The sequence below is a fragment of the Leuciscus leuciscus genome (assembly GCF_965113295.1).
Source record: "Leuciscus leuciscus genome assembly, chromosome: 21".
In the NCBI taxonomy this organism is placed as follows: Eukaryota; Metazoa; Chordata; class Actinopteri; order Cypriniformes; family Leuciscidae; genus Leuciscus; species Leuciscus leuciscus.
In genome coordinates, this window is record NC_138745.1 from 35,365,574 (window position 1) to 35,387,338 (window position 21,765).

The 21,765-nt window shown below is 37.3% G+C and overlaps 2 protein-coding genes across 2 annotated transcripts in view; both read right to left on the reverse strand.

The window, feature by feature from the left end:
- Positions 1-6,068, reverse strand: part of LOC309485169 (alpha-tectorin-like) — a 163,378-nt gene extending 157,310 nt beyond the window's left edge. The window contains exon 1 of the mRNA XM_082151843.1: positions 5,999-6,068. Coding sequence (XP_082007969.1) covers positions 5,999-6,062 — 64 coding nt within the window. The 5' untranslated portion in view covers positions 6,063-6,068. The remainder of the gene's footprint in view (positions 1-5,998) is intronic.
- A 7,830-nt stretch (positions 6,069-13,898) lies between these two features.
- The window catches only part of LOC309485175 (uncharacterized protein), a 40,400-nt gene continuing 32,533 nt past the window's right edge, over positions 13,899-21,765 (reverse strand). Inside the window, exons 18-22 of the mRNA XM_082151865.1 lie at positions 15,601-15,700; positions 14,799-15,044; positions 14,495-14,657; positions 14,121-14,223; positions 13,899-14,015 (exon numbers count right to left, since the gene is read on the reverse strand). Coding sequence (XP_082007991.1) covers positions 13,912-14,015; positions 14,121-14,223; positions 14,495-14,657; positions 14,799-15,044; positions 15,601-15,700 — 716 coding nt within the window. The 3' untranslated portion in view covers positions 13,899-13,911. The remainder of the gene's footprint in view (positions 14,016-14,120; positions 14,224-14,494; positions 14,658-14,798; positions 15,045-15,600; positions 15,701-21,765) is intronic.

Consider the following 21,765-nt stretch of genomic DNA (forward strand, 5'->3'; position numbering starts at 1 on the left):
ACAGCAAAAATAAAACAACAAAATAAATCAAAGAAATTTAACTTGACGAATATGTACACAAACTCACAAGTATTCACAATATACGATATAGTTATAGCTCACAACGTTATAGCACGTTGGCTCGACTTGGTAAACAAGTCCTGTTCTGGAGTCTGGCAGCTGCTTTTAAAGGCCAGACTCCGGCCTTTTTTTCGGGCACCACCATTAATTGGCAAGTGTCATAAGGTGATATCTTCCACATTCAGATTGACATAAACTCCAACCTTATAACAAAACAAACTTTAAACAAACTAATTTCAATAAACATAATAACATAATAAACTAGGCAACCATAACTCAAATTACCGTTTGTCTTTTAACCTAAAACTTGGGTACCCCACATATAGACAGAACATGGTTTCACCGGGTTCCGGTCTACTGCGCCGGCATGGCATAGTTCGATGACGTCATAACCGCTCGCCCTACCTGAGCTCGAGTTTGCCGGCGCAGCTCCCAGCAACCCGGTTACACCAACATATAACACACAATTTAATATTAATACATAAAACAAACAAATAATGAGTATGAGTGATATGTCCGGAGGGAATAACAGAAGGGAAATATGGAGAGAAAAGTGTGTGGTGATTGCGTGTATGTGTATTTGTTTGATTATGTGCGCCAGTGCTGCCGCTTACAGCGGTGAAGTAGGTCACTTCTTCACACTCTTCATAGCTAAACACTTGAACGAGTTGTGTTCAACTAAGTCTCTAACTTTCTTACACAGAACAACCTCCTGGACAACAACCAGTCTGGTTTCAAAAGGGGCCACCCAACTGAGACATGCCTGCTCTCGGTTATTGAAGAGATCCTCAGTACTCATCTTGCTGGATGTGTCTGCTGCTTTTGACATAGTTAACCACCAGATCCTCCTGTCAACCCTCATGACGAAGGGCATCTCAGGGACCACACTTCAATGGTTTAAGTCTTATCTCTTTTAGGTAGGTCCTTCAGGGTGTTGTGGAGGGGTGCGGTGTCTAAATCACAGCATCTAGCTACTGGGGTGCCTCAGGGCTCAGTGCTTGGACCACTTCTCTTCTCCTTCTACATGTCATCACTAGGATTTTTCATTCAAAAACATGTTTTTTCCTATCACTGCTACGCTGATGACAAACAACTCTACCTCTCATTCCAGCCAGATGATCCAACCGTAGCTGCTCGCATCTCGGCCTGCCTGACAGACATTTCTTGCTGGATGAAGGACCAACACCTTTAACTCAACCTTGCAAACCTCACATCACATCTCTCTTCATAAACTTGCACTGGTTGCCAATTGCTGCTCGCATCAAATTCAAGGTACTGATGTTTGTCTACAGAACAACCACTGGCTCTGCACCCCTATACTACTTCAGACCCATGTGCCCTTCAGAAGCTTGTGTTCTCCAAGTGAATGCGGTGCCATCCCATAGAGGCACAAAATCACTATTTCATGTACCTTTACCTTGACTGTTTCATGCTGGTAGAATGCCCTTGCCTAGCTCAACCTGAGCTGCTGAGTCTTTAGCCATTTTCAAGAAACGGCTGAAGACACAATACTAACACTTTCTAATCTATATATCAATTTAAAAAAAAAATATATATATATATATATATATATATATATTTGTATTTGTATTTGTATTTGTAATATAAGAAATTTAATATTTAATTTCCTATTAACCATAGGTTTCATTTGACATGTTAAGCCTCACATTGATTTTCTAGAAAATCCATGGATTGAAAATGTGACTACGGTATAACTGTATGCAAATCATTTTACCAACACTGTGTTTGTATAGGAGGCATTTAATTTCTTAAAATAATACATTTTCAGGGAGAAAATTATAACTATGCAACCGTCTACTACAGTAAGGAAAAATTAGATTCAATCATTGCTATAGGAGAGGAAGAATTTTCTAAACTCGTTAAATCATCTAAATTGACAACATGTATGTTAGATCTTATACAGACTAAGCTACTGAAAGAGATTCTTCCAGAGGTCATAGATCCTCTTCTTAATATCATTAATTCATCTTTGTCTTTAGGATACATACCAAAAACATTTAAGCTGGCTATGATTAAACCGCTTGTTAAAAAACAGCAACTTGATCCTACAGAACTAGTCAATTACAGGCCGATCTCGAATCTACCTTTTCTTTCAAAGATACTAGAAAAGGCAATATCTTCACAACTATGTTCCTTTTTAGAAAGAAATTATATCTGCGAGGATTTTCAATCAGGATTTAGACCGTACCATAGTACTGAGACAGCTCTCATTAGAGTCACAAATGATTTGCTCTTATCATCCGGTCGTGGTTGTATCTCTCTATTAGTGTTACTCGATCTTAGTGCTGCATTTGACACTATCGACAACAACATTCTTTTAAATACTCGAAAATGATGTTGGCATCAGAGGAATTGCATTAACATGGTTTAAATCATACTTATCTGACCGTTATCAGTTTGTAGCAGTAAATGAAGAGATGTCTTATTGATCACAAGTTCAGTATGGTGTACCACAAGGCTCAGTACTAAGACCACTGCTGTTCACTCTGTACATGCTACCCTTAGGAGATATCATTAGGAAGCATGGCATTAGTTTTCACTGTTATGCTGATGATACGCAGCTCTATATTTCTTCACAACGAAACTTACCAATTCACAAAATTAACGGAATGCATAGCTGATATAAAAAATTGGATGACTAGCAATTTCCTACAACTTAATTCTGAAAAAACAGAGATTGTAATTATTGGACAAAAATCTTCCTCACGTAATAACCTGGAACACTTGATGGCTGCTCTGTCAAGTCCTCGTCGTCGGTTAGGAACCTAGGTGTGCTCTTTGATACCAATCTTTCATTAGTATCTGTAAAACTGCATTTTTTCATCTTAAAAATATATCTAAATTACGTCATATGCTCTCAATGAAAAATGCAGAACAATTAGTTAATGCGTTCATGACCTCAAGGCTAGATTATTGTAATGCTATTATGGGTGGTTGCCCTGCACGTTTAATAAACAAAACTACAACTGGTCCAAAATGCAGCAGCTAGAGTTCTTACCAGAACCAGGAAGTATGACCATATTAGCCCGGTTCTGTCAACACTGCATTGGCTCCCTATTAAACACCGTATAACTTTTAAAATATTGCTGATTACTTACAAAGCACTAAATGGTTTAGCTCCCCAGTACTTGAGCAAGCTCTTAACGCATTATAATCCTTCACGTCTATTGCGATCTCTTTTTTCGCAATAGACGTGAGAGAAAAGGAAAGTTCTGTAGTTCAAACTAGCTACAAATTACTGTTGCTTACCTCCAGTGTGTTGCAAAATGGATTAACCATTACCCACTTCTTCCAAGCCACCTGCGATGTACACTTTGCCTTTTATTAATTTGTTAAACAATGTTTTTGAAATAAAGCTGTTTTTAATTTTCATTGATGAATTATTGCAGTGTTCGGACATATTATAGACTGTTAATAATTAATTATATGCCTATAATTCATTGTAATCGACCTAAATGTTTTAGACAATTTTCAATGAGGACGAGCTTCTATGTAATATTTTATTATCCTCACAGCGTGTTGGTTTTGCGGTGATGTGCTATGAAATTATTGTGTGGCAATTTAATTATAATAGCCTATCACTTTAATAATAAAAGTAGCCTTCCCTAATAATAATAATAATAATTTAATACATAAATTGGAAATGCTAAATCATCTTGATATTGATAGATGATGCTTGTTTTGACAATATCTTTGGATACATGATATTGTCTATAGGCGCAACCCGGCACGAGGGTTTATCGCGCTGATTTGCGCATATTTCATATGTATAGTGTGAGCAGTGAAGTCGCAGCTCGACATTCGGACCGTATAGTGTGAGCACATAAATCCTGAGCTTTGGCTTTACATTGCATGCGATCTACTTGTTCAGTGTGAGTAGGTACCTTGCTGAAATCGCACAGACATCGCACAGTGTATGCCCGCCTTAAGTTGGGGAAATGTAATATTCAACAATATTATTGATCTGCCTTACTTAAGGTGGACGATGATGCAATTTTCTTCTAGAAACAAACTTTGTTGTATTATTTTCATGTTATCACTGTGAAGCTGCTTTGGTACAATCTGTATTGTAAAAAGCGCTATATAAATAAAGGTGACTTGAGATGACTTGACATTTTCTAAAAAGTACTTAAACACTAAATTCACTCTGCATAAATCATCAGCTTAAAGCTTAAAAAAGGGCTTCCATACATTTAATGAAACTGTTGTGGGTTTGTTGCCAGGGCTTAATTTTACTCTATAAAGGGGTTCAACCTGCTAGTATTGTAACCAGTCCTACTCGACCTGATCTGAGCGGAATTCAAACCGGCGTCTCCGGCATGGAAGGCAGGCGAACTAACAAGGACGCTAAAGACCACAGTCTCTAGCATCCGTGGCTAGTTCGCCTCTTGAGGCCAGGGGAGTGAGGTTTACACGCACAGCTTATACTAGCTTGCTTCCGTTACACTAGCAATGCACACTCAATAAAGTGGCCAGTGGGTGTATTTACTGTATATGAAGGTGGTCTGCAAAGGAACTAGTTCTGCAACTATAAATGTAACACGTTATTTTGCACAAATTCTTTACATGCATCACAAACACAACAGGGATCTGATAAATAAAAAAATAAAGCTTTATGTAAAAACATTTCATATGTTTTTTGCTGTTCAGACTTAAGTACATTCTATCAATAACGCAAACATATTTTTTATTTTCAATATATGATCAATTCTAGTATATTTGTAGCATATTTCATATGTCATGTTAAGCCTCCCCTTGATATTTCTCAGACATCTTTCTAGAAATGCCTGGATTGCGCTGACTAGTTTATTTCTTACTAGATTGTACAGTATATTTTAGGGGTGTCCAAAAATCCGACCCACGGGCCAATTACAGCCCGGTGATGAATTTCAAACGGCCCGCAACTTCTCTATAAAAATAGATTATGTGTCCCGCCACACATAATTTACAAATCACATAGTTTCACAATGTCAACACAAGGGGACAGCACTAGATTTTAGGCCAGGTGTAGCAGTAAGCTGCCATATTAGTTGCGTATGAGAAACCTAATACGCGCCAAAATCAGAACAGGCTACTCATTTGAACCATCTATTAGCTCAGCCAAAAAGACAGTGCATGTCAGGTGCTGGTGCCACTGGTCTCAAATGTTCGTCTAAAGCCCTATGTGTAACCTTTAAGGAGACTACTAATATTCTAATGACTGCTAGTTGACATGTAGTTGCACAGTTACTTAGGCTATAGCAAAATTAAAGGCAAGTCATTTCACTTGGCGGCCATCATTGAAATGCCTCTCGGTCAGCTATTTCAGTCAAGCAAGTACAGCTCCAATCTATTTCAATGGAGAAACATTAAATAATAAAATACATAGAAAAGGAATTCAAATAATCATAAAGTAACCACAACATGTGCATAAGAAATAAAAAAAATCATGCAAAAGAAATAAAAATCACAAAATCACATTTAACTAAAGGCTAAAATACTATTCCTGACTGAATCACTAAATTCGGGGCTCCCCTGTCTGAATGGAAGAGTCTGAGAGCTTTGGTTCGCGAGACACACTAGTAGAAACTCCAGGATTCCTAATGACCTCCTACATTTCAATAGAGGGGTGTTATCACCAACCGTCTGCCTCTGATGGCTTTCTGTAATACACCAGCCTGCAGTCAAGGACCTGGAGTCCCACATTCACATCTGATTGCGTGTGTAAACTCACCGTCTCAGAATGTCTAAAAGTGGACTATTGAAATAAGGTGTTATTGTATATTTGTGTGAGGTAAATTTTCTCATGCATGAATGAATGAATGAATGAATGAATGAATGAATGAATGAATGAATGAATGAATGAATAAATAAATAAATAGTCTTCCAGAAAATAAATTAATAATCTTCCAGATAGTAACATAGAACATTATATTACCAGTCGTAATGGCTATGGTTGTAGTTTCAGCTGTGGTTGTCTCTTGCATGACAGTAGTGTCCATGTTGCTTGCATCTAAAAAAAAAAATTAATTAATAGGCTATTAAATAAAAAATAGCAATACAAATTACATGTACAGAGGGCATAAGTAAATATATTTACTTGCACAGGTGTGAAATTAATTAGAAATTACTACATATAAAGTCACAATTGTGAGATATAGAGTCAGAAATACCTCATTTATTTTATTTTATTATTTTTAATCTGAGGTGGAAATGGGCTTGTACATATTTGGATGGAAATGTCATCATCTTCAACTTTCAACTTTTATCTATTTATATAGCACATTAAATAGCAACGTTGTTGCCCAAAGTTCACAGTTATAACTAAAAACAATAAAACATACATATATAAAAACATTTACCGATTCTAACAAATGAAGACATGACTACACACTCTAAGACATACCACTCACACAACTGTATAGTGAGATCAGTGTAGAGAGAACGAAAACTAAATAAAAATAAGTTATTACTACAATGTACAATACCCTTAACTAAAAGTTAAGTTAAAAAGCAAAGTTTTCAACTGAGACTTAAATATTTCTATTGTTGGAGCTTGCCGGATATGACGGGAAAGACTGATCCACAGCTTTTCACCCTTTGACTTATTTTTAGAATAAGGGACTGCCAGCAAAAATGGGTTTGTTTGATCTTAATGTCCTACCTGATATGTAAGATCCTAGAAGGTCAGCAATGTAATTTGGGGACATGTTATGCGGTGCTTTAAAAACCATTAATAATGTACTTTAATCAATCCTGTACTGAACTGGCAGCCAATGAAGAGAGGATAATACTGAGTATGTAATGTGAGAGTAATGAGAGTAATGTGGTCCCTTTTTTTAGTGCCAGTCAGAAGCCTGGCTGCGGTGTTCTACACCAGCTGCAGACGGCATAGTTGACGTTGACAGATCCCTGCATAGAGAGAGCTGCAGTAGTCCAGTCTTGACATAATAAAAGCATGGGCGACGACCTCCAAATCTTTAAAACTAAGAAAGGGTTTTATCTTAGAAATCAATCAAACTATTCTTTACAACAGAATGTATCTGTTTATCAAAGCTTAGGGATGAGTCAATTATTACACCAAGATTTCTCACACTATATCTTTCACTGTCATTTCTAATGGAGCAAGAGTACTGGCTATCTTCTCTTTGAATTTTGGTGGACCAAATATTATAATTTCAGACTTTTTTTCATTTAGTTTAAGAAAGTTTTTAGACAGCCAAACTTATGCTCATTCAAACAGTCCAACAAGGACTTGAGGGACCGCTCGTTACCGACTTTGAGAGGAAGAAAAATCTGTGTGTCATCTTCATACATATAGAACCCAAAGGACACATGTACAAAGAAAACAATGTAGGACTAAAATAAAATAGAGCCTTGAGGGAGACCATGTTTTAAACATTTTTTCATAATTAACAGAGAATATTCTGTCCTGTAGATATGAGTGAAACCATTGTAACGCTCTTCCATGAATGCCAACCTCACACTCCAACCGGTCTAAAAGAATCAAATGATCAACAGTGTCGAATGCAGCACTGAGATCCAATGTAATTAAAACAACTGCAAGCCCAGAATCAATTGCTATTAACTGGTCATTCAACACTTTTACCAGAGCTGTCTCTGTACTGTGCCCAGCTCTGAATCCAGATTGGAAACTATCCAGGATATAATTCTCCAATAAAAATTGAGTAATTTGAAGTAAAAAAACGTTCTCTAATATTTTAGATATTAATTGTCATTTCGAAATTGGGCGATAAAGACGGCATAGTTGTGGAGTGCGCCATTACCTTGGAGTGTGAGGTTGTGTGTCATGAGTGTGTTGCGAGAGCTGTGGTTTGCTATAATGACTGAACGCAAAACAAGTTGTGCAGTGGATAAATGCCACAAATTCCACACTGTGCTCGGTTCTCACTCACCATTAATCAGCAGCAGTGACACACACAGTGAGATCAGAAACCTCATTGTGACGAACGGCACCTGCACACACATATACAACATACACACACAAATGAAAAGTGTTTCTTATATTTTATTACATGTTTGGTGTGGATATTTGTAAAACAACTATAACATTCACAGATTTTTAAAAATATATATTTTAATAATATTTTAATACAAAATGTAGATGGGCTAAAATAAAGAGAAATAACTTGAAATACCTGAGATCAGTGCAAACTCAGTGAGATTCTCTCCCGTGTGTGGACCAAGGAAGATCAGTGTCATTGACTTGCGTTGGAGTTATATCCGTGGCCGCATCACGGAATTTGAGGCGATTCCGTGATGGATCCACAGATTTTGAGTTAAGGGCCCGTGGACATTTCACAGAATCCTGTGAGACCAGGTTGCTTCAATACAGTGATTCTGAACTGCAGCGCTCACAATCGTATCAGTGCCTTTAATTACTGTGGGTGGATCATTACTGGAACTAGAAGTCATTTCTAAATACCATAAACCAGTTTTCAATTTTCATGTGACACAAGGTATTTGTTATTTGAACTTTTTTCCCCTTGTGAAAACGTCTCTCGGAAAGACATTCTTCTACTCTGTGCTTAAATACATGTGAATGTACAGTAGATTGGATGACAGCTAGTTTTATTTTTAGCACTTTTTCCAAAACAGCTTTACAAATATAGCACTTTTATTTAATCAAGAAAAAGTCTCATTGAGATAATTATATATTTTATAAGAGTGTCTTGGCTCAGCCTCAGATCTTGTTCTCTGCTCTAGACCCTCCCTAAATGAGGCTTGATATAAGGCTAATAATGCTTAAATGCCACACATTGAATGGATCATACCACTGACTTAGTACCTGAGAAGTAAATATGCTAGACAACCCCTGATCAAAAAATGGAGTCTGTTTACAAAGCAAGAACATAATGTAAGTGTTTAAAATGCATATATGCACTGTTAAACTGAAAGAGTTTAGGTTATAAACCTCATAACGTAATGCTGTTAAACTGAATGTACAAAGCAAAATGTTCAATGAAAAAATCCACAAAATTAACAACATCTCTGCAATAAAAGCGTGCAAGTGAGGGGAAAGCATGCAAATTAGCATGTTAAAATTAGGCAAATGGGTATCTAATATTTGGGTACTGACAATGGAGGAAAAAAACAATAAGAAATATTAATGAATACTAATCATGGAACTTGATTTACAAAGACTGCAGAGAATACATAAAATTAGGCTAAACATACTTGTGTAGGTATTTCCCTAAAGCGGGAACATGATACATTTAACGTCTACTTGATATAAAATGATTTTTAATATATGCGTCGGCTATATTTTATATATTTTTTGCACAGACACAGTAAAGAATCAGCTCTGGCCTCTGGCCTTAGAAAGTTTAAGTGAACACTGTAATCACAGGTTTACCGGAGAAGAAACAATATGACTCTTTAGGAATGTTCCACATTCCTCACCTGCGCACTTAAAAATAAGCTCATAATTCAAAAACAAAAACAAAAAAACATGTCATGTGCTAAAAATGTGTCAGTACAGTAATGTCTCCTCTGTAAATCTACAGAATAGGCTACAATTTATTTACTTATTTGGATGAGTATTCTAGAGTGAAAAGCGTGATAACTCCTAGTAATGACTGAAGTCAATGTAAGCTTTTAAGATTTTTCTGTTGTTGTTTTTGAGTTTTTGGATAGTAACGACTCAAGTGTTACTACATCCTTCTAAACGAAGTACTGGCCATTTGGAACAGTATTCTAAAGTGAACATCATGGTAACAATAATGACTCAAGTGTTACAACTTCCTTCTAAAGGAATTACTAATTATTTTGAAGTGTATTCAGTTACCCTTTATTGGTTACATTTTATTTTCAGGGTCCATAATCATGCGGTAGTTAAGTTTTAACACACCAGTAGTTAATAAAGGCATACTAGCCATTATGCAGTAGTTAAGCTTTAACAAATCAATAATTTCCATAAAATAAAAATTAAGTCATAATTTACTCACCCTGGTGTTGTTCTCAACTAACTCTAGATAGTTTTAGAAACGTGTTAGGTAATGGTTTGTTTTAAGTTTAAGTTGACGTGTAGTTGCAAAGTTACTTATGGTCCGTTGAATGTCTGTTGGGGAGCATCAAAATAAAGTGTTAGCAGATATTAATATAGTAATATCTGTATTTTTTGCACAGACACAGTAAAGAATCAGCTCTGGCCTCTGGCCTTAGAAAGTTTAAGTGAACACTGTAATCACAGGTTTACCGGAGAAGAAACAATATGACTCTTTAGGAATGTTCCACATTCCTCACCTGCGCACTTAAAAATAAGCTCATAATTCAAAAACAAAAACAAAAAAACATGTCATGTGCTAAAAATGTGTCAGTACAGTAATGTCTCCTCTGTAAATCTACAGAATAGGCTACAATTTATTTACTTATTTGGATGAGTATTCTAGAGTGAAAAGCGTGATAACTCCTAGTAATGACTGAAGTCAATGTAAGCTTTTAAGATTTTTCTGTTGTTGTTTTTGAGTTTTTGGATAGTAACGACTCAAGTGTTACTACATCCTTCTAAACGAAGTACTGGCCATTTGGAACAGTATTCTAAAGTGAACATCATGGTAACAATAATGACTCAAGTGTTACAACTTCCTTCTAAAGGAATTACTAATTATTTTGAAGTGTATTCAGTTACCCTTTATTGGTTACATTTTATTTTCAGGGTCCATAATCATGCGGTAGTTAAGTTTTAACACACCAGTAGTTAATAAAGGCATACTAGCCATTATGCAGTAGTTAAGCTTTAACAAATCAATAATTTCCATAAAATAAAAATTAAGTCATAATTTACTCACCCTGGTGTTGTTCTCAACTAACTCTAGATAGTTTTAGAAACGTGTTAGGTAATGGTTTGTTTTAAGTTTAAGTTGACGTGTAGTTGCAAAGTTACTTATGGTCCGTTGAATGTCTGTTGGGGAGCATCAAAATAAAGTGTTAGCAGATATTAATATAGTAATATCTGTATTAATATAGTCTACTAACGCTAATGACTGCTAGTTGACATGTAGTTGCAAAGTTACTTATAGCAGAATGTCTAAAGTGGACCATTGAAATAAAGTGTCATGCCTTTTAGCCATTATTTACAACCTAAAACATTTTTTTTAATAGAAAGTGATTTACATCATGTTATATTTCTGTGATTTACCATCTATTGAGTAAGCTGAACAATAAAACCATTATGTTTATTTAGTGCTGGTTTTACATTTAAGCAATAAATTGCTAAAAATGTGTAATAAAGACAATTTGACCCCCTGTTCTAATGTTAAATGTATATCCACATTAATAACTGATTTGTATTATTGAGGAAATCACCAGACTGGATTCCAGACAATACATTTTTCCAATAATGGTTACAACTGTATAAAGAATACAGCAGACAATGATCATGTGATAAAAAGAAAAAGGGTTAACAATTATAACAAGATAATCTAATGATCGATTGAGACAACAGACACTCCTCTATGATTGCACAGCATGGAAAATTATTAGGAGCTGATCGTATCTAACTGGCTCTCAGTGAAGCTCAAACCTCATGTACTGTATAAAGGTGTAATATAGAGACTCACACTGAAGAGGATCAATATTCTCTAATCATTCCATAAACAAATCCAGTCTTATTAGCGTCTCATTGAATTGAACTGGAGACAACTTTGACCAAATGTTCATTATAAGCTTGCTGATGTGTGTCTAAGGTAAGATAACATTCAGAAACCTGTTATACTGAATATCCTGGCTATACTACATCATGACATACCAGGCCAAAGAGTCTTTCACATGTTCAGCATGTTAACCCAGAGACCAACTGGAACACAATCAATACTTTTTACAGGATAAAACTACATACAAAAGAAGTTCATACCTTATCTTAATTTCTACTTATTAAACTTTATCTAATAGCTCTTATATTTACCTTAACATGTTTGGCAGGAACGTATTTGCAATCTGAATCACACAATATGTTAGTTGACATGTAGGTGTGACATTACTTATAGTCAACAAAATGTCTGAAGGATGGGACGAAGAGGAAGGATTCAAAATAAACTTTAATAAAAGAATGTAAACCATAACCAAAATCAGATCACACATTAACGAGACCCGACACCAGAAGACTGAAACACAGACAGATATATACATAGAGAAAACCAAGAGATCTAATTAAGCAACAGCTGATAACAATAACTAATCAAATGAGTAACCATAGTGACAAATTAATGAACACAAGCAGGGAGGCGATGTAAGCGAAAACAAAAGTCGGTAACACTTTAGACTACTGTTCCTTCATTAATGAATAATTACACGGGAACAAATGAGTAACGCACTATTAACTAACAAGAAACTCTGATTAACAAATTATTAAGATATTTTGGGGATATTTAATTTAATTTTATCAATCAATAAATTCCTCTTGAAACAAACTTTGTTGTATTATTTTAATTTAATACTGTGAAGCTGCTTTGATACAATCTGTATTGTGAAAAGCGCTATACAAATATACTTGACTTGACTTGACTTAAGTGATAGCACTCAGTTGAATGTGGTAGTTCACTATTAGCTAATCAATAACTACAATTTTTTTCATACTTCCAAGAGAACTACTATATACAGGTTCATAATTAACATGAATAATGCATAATTTATAATAAAAGGTAATGGTAACCCACTAGTAATGACACAAGTGTTACTACATCCTTCTAAAGGAACAACTAATTATTTGGATCAGTATTCTAAAGTGAAAAAACATGATAACTACGTAACATTGACTGAAGTCACTGTAAGCTTTTAAGATTTTTTAAGATTTTATCGCAAGTAACTTTATACCGGCAGGATAAATGACTCTTGCGCCCGACGCAAATCTAAAATGGGTTGGTCTGAAGTAGCTTCATAATTCATAGGTTTGATTTGGGCGTAACGTGCAATAAACCAATCAGAGCGTCATCTCACATTCCCTTTAAAAGCAGGCACGCTTGTTCCATGGCAGATTGCTATTATAATGGCGGATTTGCCAGGCGCACGCCAGGAGCGGTTCACAGCCGAGGAGACCGACGTTCTCGTCAGGGCCATAAAAGACAGAGAAGTGACATTGAATGAGGATGGGAGAAACCCACCCAAATTAGCTTTGGTTAAACAGGCGTTATTAAATTTGGGTAAAGGTATAATTTGGGTAAATGTGTAAGCTAGATTTATGCCTATTTTTTCACATCTTCATGGACACCACAATGATTTCCCTCATGTAGAATATTTTTTCCTTGTAATTATGTATGATTTGCAAAAATGGGAACTGCTGTGTCTGTGTGTAGATGAGAGAAGCAAAGTGTATGCGCGTTGTGCACACGCTACATTATGGCCAAGCATGCGCCCTTAAAATAGCATCTGAATAACATGCACAACGCGCCACTGACTTTAGACTAGGTTTTTCCTGGTCAGTAGCGGAATTGTTTTCTGAAACTGCAAAATAGCACCAAAGCAAGTTCATTCCCTAATTTACTGATGTGCGTCTGTGGAGGGAAAAGTCCGCTGTGCGTCGGGTGCAAAATAGGAATGATACATGCGTCGGTGTACAAAGTCAATTGCGCTGGGTGCAAGATAGGGCCCACAGATTTAAAAATTGCAAAAACAGGAATGACCCAATGTTGTTTTTGCATGATTTGAATAAGCATGAATCTGATGGTCTTTCTTGTTGCAGCACATCCTCTCAATTAATACAGAATGAATGTAGTATGTACAGTTACAATTAATATAGGTCTAAATTATTTAATAAGAATTCCTTTATGCCACATAAAATATCAGTTATGAAATAAAGAAACAATGTGTATGTAAATGCCTTTTTGTGGTAAACTAAAAGTGTGTCAGGACACTCATCAGAGGAACAAGTATCAGCATCAGAGAACCACACAGACAAGAAGCCTCAGATACCTTCACTTGTTCTGGGACCCAATTATCTGTGAACAGGGGATATAATGAAATGCAGTGAAATGTAATGTATTCACAGTAGAAACCAACAGAAACCTTTATTTACAAATGATTAAAATAAATGAAATGTTCACCTGTGTTCCCTTCAGACAACACCAGAGGACCCATGGATATGGAAGCACTGTCATGGAAGTCCAGAGACCTGCCCTCTCTCCGCTGGTGTCCAGAGACACAGTCCTAATAGAGAAAAGAGCAAAATCCAGCTGTGTGAATCCCTGTTAAATATCACTGAACAAAAAACACAAAACATAAAGGTGCAGAAAGTCTCCAGCAGAGGGCAGAAAAAACAAGCATTTTAGCATTTTCAACCTTGAACATTCAACCTCAGCACCATGGACATTTAGAGTGATATTTCTCTGATCAACAGGAATTTATCAATAGCAGATTCTTAAAACTTTAATTACATTAATTATCACGGACGGATGGATGTCAATTACTCAATACTCACCATTGAGCAGCGATTGCTTGACAGAAGGCAAAGGTGAACAGCACAGTGCAGGTAAAGCCTAGTGGAGTTTGCAGTGAAGATAAACATCCTGAAGGAGAAACGGCTGGATGTCGAGACGCCGTTCTGCAGCAGCTCCACTGTGTCGTCAATTGGATTGGGACACCTGAGAATATCAATAATGACAATCAACAAATCAAATTATTTTCTTTCTTCCTGCTGTATAAAAGTGGAATCCTGTGCTTTTGTCTTGAAATCATGAGAGATAATGTATCTCAGGCAATCCCCAATAAAATCCCTGCTTTACTCTGAAAGGATGAGATCCCAGCGGAGGCTGTAATCAGGATCATTCACAGGTGTAGCCCAACACGTGTCCATCACCAGGGCAAACTGGCGGCTGTCGACCCCCTCAACACGAACTTCCACATGCATCTCCTGGTCGAGCTCTGCATCCACACGACCAGTGAAGGGCCGGGTAAACTCATCATCCTCATATGGAATCATCCGGACCTGATATCTGCCTTCACCAGCGGGAAGAGTCTTGTGCACAATGCTGATGAAATGTAAAAAAATAAATTTAAAAAATAATTATATATACATGTATTTGCCGCAACTCAATCTATATGTGACCCTGGCCCACGAAACCAGTCACATGGGTAAATTTTTTGAAATTGAGATTTATACATCATATGAAAGCTGAATAAATAAGCTTTCTATTGATGTATGGTTTGTTAGGATATGACAACATTTGACCAAGGGTGCAAAATCTGAGGGTGCAAAAAAATCGAAACACTGAGAAAATCGCCTTCAAAGTTGTCCATTTATGTTCGTGATTGTGCTGCATTCACTCACAAAAATAAATGTTTTATATATTTACGGTAGGAAATTGACAAAATATGGTCATGGAACATGATCTTTACTTAATATCCTAATGATTTTTGGCATAAAATAAAAATCTATAATTTTGCCCCATACAATGTAGTGTTGGCTATTGCCACAGATATACCCGTGCGACTTGCAATGTACCCGTGACTATGCAAAAGTATATTTGCATATATTTGCTCATTTTTATACTGTACAATAGTTTTTCCTGTGTAAAAGATTCCCACCTCTCCAGTGGGTTGATTTCCACATTCATGGAAAGTGTTTGTGATTGAGGATAAACACAGCTGAAAGAAAGCTTCAGGATTTTCTCTCTGCTAATGAGACCTTCACCTTCTGACCTCGGCGTCCCCAGAATAAAGTTATCATAGATGAAGTGGGTGCCGTTAGCCTGATGGAACATGGATATAATATTTGGACAAGTCAACATTTTAACATTTAACATTTTACCCAGAATCTAGTTAACGGGGGGTTCCAACTCTCACGCAACTGACACTGTTCTCACGTCACACTCTCCCTCTCATCTCCATTATTTTACATAATCTCATGATAAAAACACAGTGCCAGTCACTGACTACGTTTACATGCTGTCAAATATCGGGTTATGGTCGGGTTAAGGTCACTATTTGGGTTTCTGAAACATTCGGAATAACCCGTTTACATGCGTGAGTAGAGAGAGTTACTCCTGTATACATGGAATTTGTAATCAATTGGCAATATGTAAACGGCGACGCACGGTTAGCGTCTGGACGTACGGACAATGTTAAGACGCAATGTGCGTCATTTCCGATTCTTCTTCCTGTATCCAAAGGCAACAACAACAGCAGCAGCACGCGGATAATGAATAGTTCGGGGCAGACAGCGATCGCCTTTGTTTGCGATTTCCTCCTCGCTCCAAAAGTGTGGTGCTGTGCTGCGTCTCGCCATGTTTACCTCTACTTCTTGTTTACTTCCGGTATACTGCACGCAGGTTTTTGTATGCGCCGTCTCTACTCAAAAGACCAAGATTACTTGCGAATAGAACGTGCGCAGAACACAAATCAATGTTCCTTTTGATGGGGATATGCCGATACGCGTTTACATGACCAAATATTCGGGTTAGAAAAGGGGTACCCCAGGGATAATATCCGGGTTTTTAAAAACCGGGATATGAGCATATCCGGGTTTTTGCCGGTGTTTACATGGCCGTGCGCGACCGGGTTATTGCTAATATCCCGGTTTTGAACGGGTTATTGGCTGCATGTAAACGTAGTCATTGTAACATGTTGTCAGTAAACCTTCTGTTCAGTTAACAAATGCTTTGACAATCATAAAAAAAACCTTCTTGTGATGCAAGGAAATGGTCCACAGAAATAATTCTCACTCCAAGCTGAACGTATAAGCTGGCAGCCCTTCATTAATAATTAATAATATAATATAATAATAATTTGCCTAAATCACTGATCTCTTATGAGTGAACATTATCCTAAAAGTTGTCAAAAGAACTATTGTTTTCTTCATTTCTATACATAAAACTTTATTGAATCCAACTGGCATCACACATATGATAAAAAGGCATTTTTTTAAATCAAACATTTAGTGACAATTTGAGATGATAGTACATGGAATAGCATTGTATGTAATATATCCTACCACAAGATTTGTACCACAGATGTGTTCCTCATTATCAAAATGGAATTCCACTCTGCCATTCCGGACCGTTCCTTTGCAGCTGGGATCATTGAGGTGTAAGACATCAGCTGGAAAACCAGCCTCAAAGAGCTGACAGCGAGACACAGACATGGAGCCAGAGCTGCTTTCACAGGTTTCTGAGACATCTGAGACAAAAAGCAAAGCTAATTAATGACTGAATATTGTATTATATTAAAAATGTAGTTGTGGAATTACACCAACCAAAAGAGTCAGAATGTGATTGTGGTGTATCACGGTCCTTTTTACATAAACAGCCGTAAACACCATTTTTCTTCCCACACCATTCATCCTCATTGCAGCTGAGTTCAGAACAGCGATCTCTCACATCTAAGAGAAGCACAGATAGATGAAGGACAACACAACACATTGCATGTTCCAGTAGCATGAGAGTTAATGAAAAGTAGGACTTGATCCACTCGATCAATTAACATGCAACTTATATTTAAATAACTTGAACTTTGTCTCCTCTCTTCTCCCAAACACGAAGAATCATCCACATGCCGTTCAATAAAGCACAGGGACTCAATAACTTCTCAGAAACAGCCAAAACTGTCAGTGCTAGCTTTTCTAACATGATATGGTGGTCTGCAAAGGAACTACAACTATAGATTTAACATGCTATATTACATGCATCCCAGACATAAAACAATAATCCCACACATAACAGCATATTATATTACCAGCTGTAGTGTCCGTGGTTGTAGTTTCTGGGGCTGTACTTTCAGTTGTAGTTTCTGGGGCTGTACTTTCAGTTGTAGTTTCTGTGGCTGTAGTTTCAGTTGTAGTTTCTGTGGCTGTAGTTTCAGTTGTAGTTTCTGTGGCTGTAGTTTCAGTTGTAGTTTCTGTGGCTGTAGTTTCAGTGGCAGTGTCTGTGGCTGTAGTTTCAGTGGCAGTGTCTGTGGCTGTAGTTTCAGCTATAATTTCTGGGGCTGTAGTTTCAGTTGTAGTTTCTGGGGCTGTACTTTCAGTTGTAGTTTCTGGGGCTGTACTTTCAGTTGTAGTTTCTGGGGCTGTACTTTCAGTTGTAGTTTCTGGGGCTGTAGTTTCAGTTGTAGTTTTTGTGGCTGTAGTTTCAGTTGTAGTTTCTGTGGCTGTAGTTTCAGTAGTAGTTTCTGTGGCTATAGTTTCAGTTGTAGTTTCTGGGGCTGTAGTATAGGTAGTGTTTATCCTTACTGGAAACAAAGTTAAATATTACATTTAGTGATTGGTGGAGTAATGAAGTCTATAGATGGGATTGTCTCTACTGTTGTAGGTGCTGAAGGGATGGACTGACTTTCACCATCCGGTATTAGGAAAAAGTTATATCAATTATCATTTTAAAACAAAATTCAGAGTAAGAGAATGGCTAAATGACTAAAGCACAAATGGGTAAATTCTCACCTGCACAGTAAGCTCCACAAATCATTGGCTTGACAAACTCATAAACATAGTAATTTCCTGGACAGGCTTTGACTCTTATAGGGTGGGATGTGTAGTTACAGCAGCCATTCCATGTGGAAGCACAGACCCGACGGGTGACCACTCCATCTTCCAGCTGTGGGTGAGGGCCGTTGAGCCACAGTGGGGAATAAGTGCCACACATGCCTTGATTTACACATGATTCTGGCATCTGAGTATTTTCACCATTGTAGAACATCCTGTACCAGCCATTCCACTCCACGTTATAATCACACGTGTTACCGTAGTAATAGTTGTCTGTGGATCTCCAAGGCTCATCCAGACTGGTATAGTTGTAGCAGGGGTGTAAACTTGGAGTGGTGAAAGATACTATTATGTAAAAGAAGAAAGAGAGCATTATATACAAAAGAATAAATGTATTCAAAATAATTATACATTAGTCTTTTACAGGACTGCATTAGTAGTTGTCCACCTCATGAAAACACCTCATGAAAACACCTCATGATAAGCATACCAAAAATAAATAAGAATAAAAGTACCTGCACAATAAGTGGGAGCTGGGATTGATAGAGTTGGTCTGGTAAATTTGTAGACATAATAATTTCCAGTACAAGCTTTGACTTGGATCGGGTCGGATCTGTAGCGACTGCACTGATCACGATAAGAGCCACAAACTTCACGAGTAACAATTCCATCTTCTAGCCGAGGATGAGAGCCATTAAGCCACAGAGAACTTAAACCTCCACATGACATGTAAGACATACACCACTCAGGCATCTGAGCACTCAAGCCATTCATGAAGAGTCGATACCAGCCATCCCATTCTACACGAGTGTCATCATAATCAGACTTAAAGTAATCCATAAGCACATACCAGTGCTTGACTGTGCTTCTCCAGGAGTTGTAGAGTATGTTGTAGTTATTGCACGGGTCATAATCTGTTAAAAGAAACCAAAACAGACAAAGTTATACTGTAATGAGCAACTTTACGAGTGTGAACCTGAAACAGTCAAACACAGTCATCATGATGAGATTCTTAAATCACTCATACACAAACTGTGTAATAGTGATGCAACACATTCATGCAAAAAAAAACTTTTAATAATTAAAGAAAAGGTGAATTAAAAATTATTGTGAATAACCTCATTCATATATATATATAATTATTTATAACTTACTTGAGGTGATGATGAATCCAGTGCTTAAATCTGGACTTACAGTGGAAACCATCTGTGAAATGGTGCTGACATCTAAAAATAAGAAAATTCAAGACATGACTGAAATCATTTTAAAGGTTTAAAAGAATTTATTAAAAAGTAAGAAAATAACCTGTACCTGTGCAGTATCCTGAACACCAGAATAGTGAATTCACAAGTTCATAGACATAGTAATTTCCTGGACACGCTTTCACTCTGATGGGAATTGACTTGAATTTACAGCAGCCTCCCGAATAACCCCCACAGACCTCCCTGGTCACCACTCCATCCTCTATCTGAGGGTGAGGATCATTGAGCCACAGATTGAGGTTTGCGTTACAGGTGAATGAACTAACACAGGTCTCTGGCATCCGGATATCCATTCCATAGTAGAAAAGCCGGTACCAGCCATTCCAGGAGAAACGTTCATCACACATGTAATTTCCACTTTCATTGTTGGCTCTCCAGGGACGATCCAGAGACTCGTAGTTGTAGCAGGGATCACTGCTGATGCTTTGGAAAGCAACTATCATGGATTGAAGGGAAAAAAATACTTTTGTAGAAAGCTGTATCCATGTAACAAACAAAAATATACTTTGAAAATAGAGCCTGGAACTTCACCTGCACAGTACGAAGGCATTGGGATCGACACATTTGGCTTGACAAGTTCATAGATGTAATAAATTCCTGGACAGGCTTTGACTTGGATGGACGTGGATCTGTGGTCGCCACACAGGTTGTACCCATATGTTCCCAGGACTTCACGGGTCACCACTCCATCCTCAAGAGTTGGATGAGAACTATTGAGTTGCAGTCCAGTTTCTCCACCACATTTAGCACTATTCACACACCACTCAGACATCTGGGCACTTTCTCCATTCAGATACAGCCGATACCAGCCACTCCATTCAACAAGAGTGTCATCATATCCATAGTACTGATATCGCTTTTGCCTAATGTCTCTCCAGGATTCATCAAGAGTGTTATAATCATAGCATGGATCAGAGATGGAAGTTGTTGATTGAACAACTGTTGATGAGAGATGAGAGAATGAGAGTTGTTGATGAGAGAATGAAGAAAAAGTGACAGTCTGTGATGAAACATATAGCAGAATGTTTCAAATGTCTTACTAATTGAAACAACTGCTTCAACTCATCAGCTTCTCAGTGTGTTGAATAGGGATAAACTGAAAACATTCTGGGTAGGGATGGGCGATATATTATCATTTGCGATATACCAGTAAAAATTCTCCTCACAGTAAGAATAAGTATTCCCATGATAATAACGATAAAGCCTAGTTGATGACGTATTTCTGTTTGGGACTACGATCTCTACACCTGATCTTTATCACCAGACAATTTAAACCCTGCTTGTTCAGTCACACAATGCGAAGTCTTGTTTGCCCCAGCTGCATTTCTGAGCGTTATTCTGTCATTGTATCTTCTGCCTGTGTTTTGTCCTGCCTCGGATTACTGTTTATGACTCTTCTCTGGCTGCCTTTGATCTCTGTTTACCTGGACTCTTACTTCTGCTGTTTGCTGCCTGCCCTGACCCACTGTCTGTTATGACCGCTGTCCTGCAGAGTTTAGCTACAACCTTAATCAAACACACCTGAACCACAAACAAGCTCTTCAGAATCGCTTTGAAAAAATATATATTTTTTATTTATTTTTATTATGATAATCACAGGCCAGGTGAGCTGAAGCAGATTGGAAATAAACTTTGCAGGACAATGGGTCCCCAGGAGCAGAGTCAAAGCTACAGAACAAGTGGGAGACTGAATCGATGCAGGACTGCTCTCTCAAGAATGTTCTGGAATAGCGACACTAAAAATAAAAATAATCGCTTCAGCTCAGAGTTCAAAAGTATATAATTAGTCACTTTTATTGTAGTAATTATTACAGGGATATTTAACTTATTATGATGAATAATAATTATGTGGGGGTGGGTTTCCCCAATAAAACAAACAGTTATTTAAACAAGAATATGCAGGGGTGATCACTGGCAGTTTAGTTCATAATGTGCTTGGGTCATTATAAAAAATTATATTATAGTTTAAGGATTTGAACTCGGCTCCCTTACATTAAACAAATTACACCACTAGAC